The sequence below is a fragment of the Opisthocomus hoazin genome, chromosome 22 (genome assembly GCF_030867145.1).
Source record: "Opisthocomus hoazin isolate bOpiHoa1 chromosome 22, bOpiHoa1.hap1, whole genome shotgun sequence".
NCBI classification, from domain to species: Eukaryota; Metazoa; Chordata; class Aves; order Opisthocomiformes; family Opisthocomidae; genus Opisthocomus; species Opisthocomus hoazin.
Genome location: NC_134435.1, coordinates 442,010 through 452,501, shown reverse-complemented (window position 1 = coordinate 452,501; position 10,492 = coordinate 442,010). Strand labels below are relative to the sequence as shown.

At 47.5% G+C, this 10,492-nt stretch overlaps 1 protein-coding gene across 1 annotated transcript in view; it reads left to right on the top strand.

Annotated features, from left to right (window-relative positions):
* The first annotated feature begins 1,446 nt into the window (after positions 1–1,446).
* Positions 1,447–10,492, top strand: part of STK32A (serine/threonine kinase 32A) — a 29,073-nt gene continuing 20,027 nt past the window's right edge. Inside the window, exons 1-3 of the mRNA XM_075441509.1 lie at positions 1,447–1,609; positions 7,589–7,644; positions 8,848–8,999. Coding sequence (XP_075297624.1) covers positions 1,558–1,609; positions 7,589–7,644; positions 8,848–8,999 — 260 coding nt within the window. The 5' untranslated portion in view covers positions 1,447–1,557. The remainder of the gene's footprint in view (positions 1,610–7,588; positions 7,645–8,847; positions 9,000–10,492) is intronic.

The window sequence follows — 10,492 nt, the reverse complement described above, 5'->3', positions numbered from 1 at the left end:
CAGCGTGACCCACAGCCGGATTCCCAGGACTGTCATACGGGGGTGAATTAACATCACTGCAGCCCAGTTCAGGAAGACACCCAGGCATGGGGGTTGCTTGTAAACTTCAGGTAAGCTTTGGCACTTGCTTTAAGGTAATCGTCCTGACCCGGGGCGTGAGGCTGGAGCTGAGTTCCTGGCTGAGTGATGGAGGTAAAGTTAACTGGAGAGGAGCAGCTGCCTGTGCTGCTGCGGGGAGCCCACAGCATCCCACGGCAGTCCCAGTTCCCAAGACTGGCTCAGTAATTCTCTTTTCTCCAGCATTACTTTGTGATTCCTCCCTTTTGTGCTTCAGTAACATGGTTTTGTTACTTTATATTAAAAAAAGTGAAGCTACTCCTCAGTAGCTATGTTTCCAGAGTGTAGAACTGAGACAAATGAGTCAGGCTGCATTGCACCCTTAAACGTTCAATGCAAATATGAATATCCTGGAGAACAGTCCAGGCTGGGCAAAATCCAGATTGTGCTGCACTATTACTCCCTCATTCTGTTCTTTTAGGGTTTTGTACTTCCAACAAGAAATAAATGTATATTTCACAGAGGTGTCAGTATCAAAATAAGCATATAAAGGTGCCTTGCCTGTAAACACTTTAAAGATAGAACTGCCACTGAAACCAGATAAAATCGTTCAAGCTATTCTGAGTGTCACTAAACTATACAGAATCATACGCTCCAGTATATTCACCTGTGTTCAGAGGAGAATTGGAAAATTAAAACCTGTGTTGTCTGCTAATGAACAGACCTGTCCTTCCGCAGCGTAAGAGGAAAGCCAGCCACTGCAGCCAGCACTGAACCATAAATCAGAAGATTTTCGCTTTTGTTCATATCCAAAAAATGTTTTGAAGAAACTGAATGGTAACCACACCTTGATTTTCTATGAAATCTTTTAATTTAAAAAAAAAGTATGATTTTGTCCCAAATTAAAGACTTCTGTAACAGCTTAAATCGAAAGGCTGACACTTTGAATTTCTTCTCATGTGGCTTTTACAATTCCACATGACCTTAGCAGTCAAAAGTGCCTTTCTGATTTCATCTAGTCAAGTCACTATGTCCATTTATTTTGGATATTGACCTCAAGACAATTAGTCATGCTGTATCATCTCTAAATTGGTCATAACATCATTGAATCTACAAAGTGTAAGATGTTGGGTAATACAGCAAACATGAGCCAGGTGCTCAGATCTGTTGGTCTGTGTCTACGCTTTCCTTTGTGGGCAGCAGTCCTGGTCTAGGTTACAAGGTTACTGGGTTTCTCGATTTAACTCCATTATAATGTGCTTTTTCCCTGATGCTCAGTTTTGTCTCCAGAGCAGTGAACCTCCAGCGAGAAATTTGCAAGCTGCAAAATGCTGCTTAATCCTGAAAGATGATGAATTTTTGCCTCCTGCCTTCTCCAGGATGCCCCAGCAGAACATTGCTCAGGTCTGCTGTGAGTGACCCGTGAGTAACGCTGTCGTGGAGGCACTGGCTTCAAGGGTGGTAACGTGTGGAGAGACCTGAGTGTGGGCTGAACGTGCCATGGGAGCAAACACCTCCAGCAAGTCACCATCCTTCGATGAGAATGAAGACGGTGAGAGCTTTTCCTAGCTGTTTTCTGGGACCGCAGTGTCCACCAGCGCAGGGGCTGTGACGCCGAGTCACTGCCAGCTCCTGTGCTGGGCTTGCAAACACCCGGGCGTCTTGGTTCAGCGAAGGTGAATGTCCAGGTCTGCAGCAGCGACGTGCCCCTGGTCTCCTGCCGGGCTGTGGTTGAGTGTCGGGTGGTCCTCTCGCCTCTCCTCTCTGCGGCTGGGTGCTGGGAGAAGCACTGTGGGCAGAGGTTTGGTTCTGAGATGTCTCTGCGATGCTGCCAGGCGAGTCGATGGCAGGGCAGAAATGCTGCTGTTGTGGAGGCAAGGGAGACTTCTGTGAAGTGTGGTGGGAAGGCAGCTTGAGCCATGCATGTTCCCACCCCTGCTCTGGGCGTGGTGGCAGGGCCACCAAGAGAGGCTGGGTCAGCAGCAGCAGAGGTGGAGGTTCCTGGGACTGCCCAGCTGGGCAGCTCTACCCGTTGGCACTGGGAGACCAGCATGCAGGCTTGGCAGGCTGGAAAAGGAGAATGCATTGCTGAGAGCAGCGTTGGAGGCTGGTGTCACTACATTGCCAAGATTAGAGACAGTCATTAAAAGATTGTTCCGTAAATATCTGTAAATATATTTCCTGTTGCATGAGTCAGCTTGCTAACTGCTATATGGGCTTTCACCTAGGTGCAATAGTAAAATGCATGTGTAGATAAATACAAATATGTAGAAATAAAAGTAAGATATAGAAGAACCTACATAACTCATAAACTGCTGTACCAAATGTAAGAACTCCAATCAGAGAGGACGTAATCCTGGTCGCTGGGGTCGTAAAGGGAAAAGGAGGGGTCCTTGGTCAAAACCTGGTCTTCCTCACTCAGCTCCTTGAGGAAGGATTGGGTCTGCTTGTCAGTGAACTGTGCTGTAATGCTCAGCGATTTCATTTCTCTGTACTTCTCTCAACTTGCTTAAAATATAAAAAAAATAACCCCCGGCTTGGAGAATAATCACGCAGTTGCAACAAGGTGAAACCTTTTGCAGAGCAGGGTTGTTAAGGGGCTGACTCAAAGGTAAGAACATCTGGATTTATATTGCACCATCGCCTTCTGAATAGCTGTGGGCACATTGCCTCACCTTCCTGTGGCTCCATTCTTCAGCAGCGGGCTCCCTTCTGCCCCCCAGCTCGGCCGATGGCTGTGTGGTGCGTGGACCACCTTCTGCCGCACACAGCAGGGTGGTGGGCTCGCACCTCGCTCGGGCTCCCGTTGCCCTGTGAGGTGCGTACATAGTCATAGTGCCTCTTGCATGTTTGTCCAAATTGCTGTTGCTATAATTTTACTATTTTCTGTGTCACCATGATTTTTTCTTTTTTTTCTTTTTTTTTTTTTTTTTTTTGAGATAGTCTTCTGAAAGGGGCTTTGTTAGTTTGCCTTCAGCAGAAGAGGGATGACAGTGTTATTTTTCTCTTGGCATTTCCTTTGAGTAGGCGCAGTTGTGGATAATAAGCTAGTGAGACGAAAAGAAAATGCAATAACCAAACAGAAGGTTCAGTGCTGCAAGGTGATCTCCTCTCCCAATGTAGTCAGGATGAGACAGTGTTAAAAGCCGGATTTTGTTTGTGCTGCTTCTGGGCAAAAGGGTGTGGAAAGCATCCCGGAGGACTGCAGTCAGATACTCTCCCCAGTTGGCCAAATTTGTTGGAAGATAAAGCAGAAATAGATAGTAGGTGAGGACAACATCTCGGTGCAGTGGAAATACATCGTTCTGTGGTCGTTTGCTGGTGTCCTGTGGTCGTTTGCTGGTGTCCTCTCTAGCCCACCATCAGCTGTTCTGTCTTTAAATTGCCCTGGGGCTCAGAAGCGCTTTAGATGTGTCTTTGTTCCTCTGCCTGGATCTGCGCCGAGCTCAGCTCCCTGGTTCGGAGGGACTTGCATTATCGTTCCTGATCTTGTGACAGTGCTTGTTTTTCTGGGGCTGCAGAACAGATAACAAAGGGAGGGAGGAAATACAACAAAAATGAAGGAAATTACAGTGACAAAAGGAAGACAAGTTGTAACAGACCATGCGGTGTTGTGCTAGCCGTACTGGGGTGGGCAACACGGATGGGAAGACCCAACCCCCTGAATTGTTGACTTCCACTTGGCAGATGGAGTCTGGGGGCTTTGGGAGGGTTGACTTGTCTCTGGTGAGGATGTTTTTCACGGCTAGTTAGGTTCTGTATTTTTTAGGTAAACAATATTCCTTGAACCTGGGTTTAGAAATATAGCTCCTGCTTTCAAAATGGTATTTCACGCTTATGCTTCAGTTTGGTTTTTATAGCTGTTGTATTATCTTCCTTGGCATCTCTTAAACATAATTTGTCTGCGTTGGCATATCACATGAATTTTCTCTCTGAAGGGCAAATGCTTTGGCTTTTTCATTGTTTTAGATGCCAAGAGGCAGTGAAATGAGGCTTGTCAAATCTGTAGATGTGGATTCAGGATGAAAAACATGTGTTTGGTTCCTGATTTGGACACCACAAATTTCAGTGCTCTGTGGAAGTGAGACTCTGGAATGGCTCACTGAAAATCAGGGATGGTAGGAAAGCTAAAAGAGAGAGGTTAAAATGTGATTGTACCTGGTTTGAGAGTCTTAAACAAAAAGTGTGCGCTTGAGCTTTCATATGACAAGCTCAGTTAGAGCCATGTTTAGAATGTCAATGAAAACATTAATATGAAAAGCAAGGAGGTAGAGGGTGTTAACATGTTCATGAAAGCGTTCCTATTAAGGGACAATAGAGGGTGTTAACGCGCAAAATCTGGCTGCTGCCTTAACTCCTCTGGGTTTGCAGCTGTCCAGATGTTCGGGTCTGGCTGGGCCCCTGTGTTGCGCGGTCTGGCCCCTCTCGCAGAGCACCGTGTGGGGTCCCAGAGCCTGGGAGCTGGGACTCCCTCTCCCCGCAGCTGTCGGCTGCGTGGAACAGCAGTATGTCCCGCAGCAGCATGGAAGGCTGCTTTTCCCTCTCGCTTTCCCTGCAGGTGATAAGCATCTTCACTCTCTTTTTATTCTGCAGGTATCCACTGCCCTTCTCTCAGATGGTGCTGCTGGTAAACAGATAAAGGGAAACTCAATCGTTATCAGCTTGTGTTTTTAGCTCTGATCTTTGCAGCTGTTGTTCCAGGTTTGAAAATGGCTTTCTGTGCCTAAAAGCTGGTCTTTTTTCCAAGTGCTACAGCTGGAAACAATAAACTTTGCTTTGGTTAGATAGTGACATCCTACCTGAAAAGACAGCAGCAATGAAAAGAACAAATTTCTTAATTTAGTGTGCCTGTTTTAAAAAATAGTTCTGAGGATGGGTTACCCGGGGGGGGGGGGGGGGGGGGGTATGCAGTGGCTGCTTTCAGTGGTTTTTTTGGAGGAAGTTTGGGCAGACTCAGTGGGTCGTATGGCAGTTTGGTGACCCTGATGCATCATGTTATGCTGAATGAAACACAGTCTTCCTGGTTAATTTATTTGGAAAACACATCCATTTCATTAAAAAAAAGTAATCTACCAGCAAAGCATGAGTACACTTCCCTGTAGTTGTGTGGTGGCAAGGATCTAGGAAGTGTCTGTCCTGTTATCCTTGTCTTAGAGACAGGATGTGTCCCAAGGAAAATGGGTTTATTTCTGACCAGTATTGCGTGGAAGTCTGTAATGAGGAGGATTAATTTGTTGCTGTGGCAGAATCTCATCTGATAAAAAGCTTTGGGGCAAATGCCTCTTGGTTTCTGTGCCATTCAGTTCAGTTAATGAAGAAAGCAGCAGACAACAATTACGTTGAGCTGCACTCTTCAAGACAACCTGTGGTCTCAGAAAGCACAGAGAGGGAAAGCTTTGCAGTGTGAAGCCTGGGTTGCTCACACAGCAGTGTTTCTGTGAACGGAAGACTTCGAACTGACTGTGCCCATTCCTTCCCCAGGTGACCAGAGGCTCGGTGCATGGGTCTGGTGCTGGCTTTAGTGCCTGGTACAGCCAGAGCCCACGCGCGTCTGAGCGCTCTGTCGCTCTATGGGTGGTCTGGGGAGATCTGGGCAGGCTACAGCCCGGTCCTCCAGCTCTGCGGGAGCCTGGAGCTGGAGCGGTGGGCCATGGCAGAGCGAGGGGCAGGGGGGCTCGGCGTGCTCAGACCTGGCTGCTCGGGGGTGGTGCAAACATAACTGGAGTATTTCAGGTCAGCCTGAGAGCAATGCCAGTGGCACCGGTGCAGCTACCAGGCAGGGCTTTCACGCAAGACGCCTGCTTAGAGCCGGTGCCTCAGGAAGACCCTGTTGGCAGCCCGCAGCGAGCACCAGGTCAGCTTTGGTGGCACAGCCCAGCCCGAGGTTTGGCAGCCTGGAGCCACAGGCTGCGGCTGGAGCGGCACCCGCGGGTGCCGAGGCCGCTGTCAGCACACAAGCGCAGGCATGACGGTGTTTCTTTGTATAAGTGCCTTCATTCTTATTTCACTTGATGCTGAAAGACAAAAGGCCTTGAGGTTTTCCTCTGGGTTAGCAAAGTGCTGGAGGTGGTGCGAAGCCTTGGCTGGTGGCAGAGCACCCAGCTGGCTGTGCTGACCCAGGGTAGTGACGGTGACAGCCCCCAGGCAGCCCTCCTGGGGGCTGGGACCACAAAGGACCAGTGCTTCTGAGAGCCGAGCCTGCCCCGGAGACCGGGACACTGGGCAGCGCGACCGGTTGCCTTCCGAGGTGGCCATTGCACTGGCCAGCGGCAGTCGGCCTCTGCAGGGCTCGGAGCGTGCCGAGGGGCTCGGTGCCCATGGCCCTCGCAGTGGGGACAGCTCTGCCTCGTGCCCTGCACCCGCTGCCAGCAGCCCTGACTCCAGCCACCGGTGCGGGTCCTGCTGCTGGCGGGGAAACGAGACGGGCGCCAGGCAAACGAACTCTGCGATTCCGGGCCCATCACCTCGGTGGTATCTGTCGCGTCCAGGGGTCACACCAATTAAAGCAGATGAGTTGTTATGAATCTATCAGAGGCCTCTTTCTGGTGCCTCAGACAGCGTGTTGGTGTGGTTTGGCTCAGCCAGCAGCTGGATGAGGAACAGATCCCTGAGCGTGACCTGTCCCTAGCTGATGGCTGCCAGGCACAGCGTCTGGGAGAAGCATTAGCAGGACTCAGAGCATTCAGCTCATGATCATTGCTGTGGCACCTCACCTAGCAATCGGCAGCAGGGTTTGAGCCCGGTACAGTTAGTCTGCGTTGGCTGTGTGGCAATTTGATTTGCTGTTTCTCTGGGTCTGTTTACTGCCAGGGACGAAACACAGGCAGCTTCCTGCTGGCTGATCAGAAACACGGGGTGTGTGGTTTCCTAAGCGCCAGTCTGAAGGATACTCTCTCCCTTGCTGTGCAGATGTCTGCCTCCCAGCCCCGTCTCTAGCCGCAGGCCAGAAGGTGAAGGGAAATGCACCTTCACATTCCTCCCTCCCTGTTTTAATGCCCAGTCTGCAAAGCTGCTGCTCCGTGTTTCCCTCTGAGCAGGAACAGCGTTCTGGATGCCGAGCGGCAGCGAAGCTTGCGTTCAGGGTTGCTGTGTTTGCCTTGCACAGCTATCAAATGGTTGTCGAAAATACCACAAGGATACAAAGATCCAGCTGCCCACTTATGTCTTCACATGGCATAAACGTTTGATGGACTAAACTTCTTTGCATTTGCTTTCAGCAGGAATGAGATGAGGCTTTCGTGTTGAACAGGCAGGGCAGAGTGAAAACCTTCACTTGAAGGTTCCTTGCCTGATATGCTGTTGAAAAAGGCTGGCCCAGGGAACCTGCCTGTGTGACTGAGCTGGAAAGAAAAAAAAGTCTGTTAAACACCAACTTTTAAACAGCATCCAAATCTTCAAAAGCAGTAGAAAGTAGCTAGGGTGTCCCTCGTTTTACTCAGCTCTTATCTTACGGAGAAAAAGTAGAAACAATGTAATATGGCCAAACGGTTGCTCAGCCATCTAATATTTGAATGTTTGCTCTTTCTTGCAGTCACCTTTGACCACTTTGAAATTTTGCGAGCTATTGGGAAGGGCAGCTTCGGAAAAGTGAGTATGTTGTGAACTAATCACCATTTGGACAGCTGGAAATGTAACTGAGAAATGGGCTAATTGGAGGCTTACATGAGAGAAATAAATCCCTGCGTTGTCGATGAGCTTTGTCCTGAGCTTCAACTCCTGGTAATCGAGAAAGAACCGGAGCCTGACTCCTCATGCATTCCGTAGCCACCAATTGTATTACAGGAGATTAAAATGAGATACTGATAAATCAAATGACCTGAATTTCATTATGTTTCTGGATAAGTGTTTTCTAAGATTCCCCAGCAAAGCAACACTGAACATCATGATGCATCTTTAATAAGGAACTACAATCAACATGAAAGGCCTGGCAATTTTTTTAAGGTGTTATTTGTCTGTGAAACACAGTGTTTGTTATTAAGCATCAGGTCGCAGTCATAGGTTGGTTTTATATTTATGCTGTTATGGAATTCCACACTTGTATACGTTGACAGAATTCCAGAAAGTCATTTGCCTCTTCACATAAAGTCACTCTCATGCCAGAAATGGGGTGTGTCTGAGGTGCAGAGTGCAGCAAAAATATCTAGACGGAGATTTATTAGGTGGCAAAACAAAAAGGGTTGACCGAAACTTTACAAATTCATCCCAAACTCATAAACTGTTGTGGAAACAAATCTGAAAAGCCAGTCTGTTTTGTTTCATGCTCTTACAGACTCCGAATCTTGCATTGAAGCAATGTTTCTTTCTAGATTTGGTGAAGTATAACTATAAGAAAGGTTAAAATTCAAACCTCAGTACCCCTCCAACAAAGCCCAAGGTTCTTTGTGAGCTGGATGAAGCTTATCAAGAAGTTGTTGCTCTCCAGTTTTGAACCCATAGTTCTGTGGTGGAAAGGACTCTTCCAAACAGTAGCTGATGTGGGAGGGATGGACACAACCAAGATTAGTTAGCGTTATTAATTAAAATGTTGACTTGTGTGCGGTTCCCTATCTCCTATCTTTGTGGTGATAAATTGCTTCCCCTCAGCTTTCCCCCAGCAAAATTTCTTCTTTGGCTGCAAACTGGGTGAGGGATTTACTGGCCATGTCCAGGTTGCAGCGTCAGTGCATGGAGCTGTGCCTTGGCAGTGCGGACTTTGCTAGAGCCACTGGAGAATGCTCGTGTGACTGGATTTTATGTGCCTGAATTTGCTGACAAATCATCTCTGATTTATCCCTTGATTTCCTCACTTAGGTCTGCGTTGTGCAAAAGAACGACACCAAGAAGATGTATGCCATGAAATACATGAATAAACAGAAGTGCGTGGAGCGTAATGAAGTGAGAAATGTTTTCAAGGAGCTGCAGATTATGCAGGGCCTGGAGCACCCCTTCTTAGTTAATTTATGGTAAGATATTGCTCCTTTGCTTGCTGGCTAAGTCAGCGTTGTCAGTTGGAGACGTCTTTGAGACCAGACTTGCCCAATTCTCTGCTGCAAGCCAGTTTCGGAGCAGCTTGTCCGCTGGCATCTGCAGCACAGTGGGCATCGTGCCGAGCCAGGCACCTGTGTCTCGCCGGCAGCGCGTGGACTGCCCGGGGTGCTGTCTGCAGGGCAAGTGGCAGAGGTTGCCTGTGATTGCTCCGGAGAGCAATCCGGTGTGTGCACCGGGGACCAGTCCCGTGGGTCTTCGCTGGAGGTGGGACTCCTCATCTGTTCCACTGATGGGGCCCTGGTTTCAGGGGAATCTGGTTTAATTAAACAAGAGGTTAGCCCTCTTGTCCCCCACAAAAGCACAAGAGAGTTTATTCATGTGTTCCCTTGTGGTTCTTTCCTAGGCAGGTATTGATCATTACCATAACCCAATTTTATGTAGTAGTGTTCTTTTACAACAAACAGCTCCCAGGACCACACAGTAACAGCATGGGATTGATAGCCAAGCTGTGCTCTGTTTGCAGGGTTTCCCTTGGCAATGCTTTCTTCTCATCAACTCCTGATTCAGATTTTGTGGTTTATTTTGTACTTTAAACAGCCTGCCTTAGTATCTTATTGATGTTTGACTGAATTCATACTAATCAGCAAGGATAAAAGCAATTTATTGTTTAATTTACTGACAGAAAAATAATACTTTCAAATTTTATTGCAGAAACCCATATATCTATAGGGGAAACATGTTCGTAAGAGTCCCTTTCCTCAGAGTACCTGATGAATGCAACCTACATGCTCTCATTATAGTCCTTTTTCAACCAGTAGCAATGGGATTGACCTGCTGAGTGATAAAAGATGCATGATAATTCTTCCCCCTTCATTTGATTCAGCATGTTTTCCTGCAGTGGGGCAGTAGAAAGGAATTTTAAATAAGACTCTATTACTGTTGGAGTCTGCCAGGTTAATTTTATTAGGACACCAGTAGCATTTCAAGTGCTGTGGTCTCATGTGCCACATGACCCAGTGGCCAGTATCCTGTAGTTATAGGATTCCTCCAGGGTGGTGGGTAATTACATTTGTTAGATATTGGATTTATTTTTAGAATGGGGTAGAACTAGTTAGTGCTAAACACAAAAATTGAGGCTAAAACACATTAAAGATCATAAATCTTTGAAAAACTTTGTGTTTGTTTTTGAGATCTTCTGTAACTTCAGTGCTGTTAGGTGAACTCTCATCATTTTGATAGTATTTCCGTTCAGTTTTGTTCTAACTGGGGTTTGAATGAGAACCGTGCATCTAGACCTCCCAGAGCTTTGGACATATCTCCAGACTTTGCTTTCCTACTTGAACGAGCAGTTCCAGGCAAAACTCACTCAGCAGCTGGGCATGAAACAGCATATGCACATGTCTGGAGCTGCACAGAGCAGATCCTCTGAGTTTCCCTGCTTCTGTTCTTATGTCATCCCTGGGCGCGG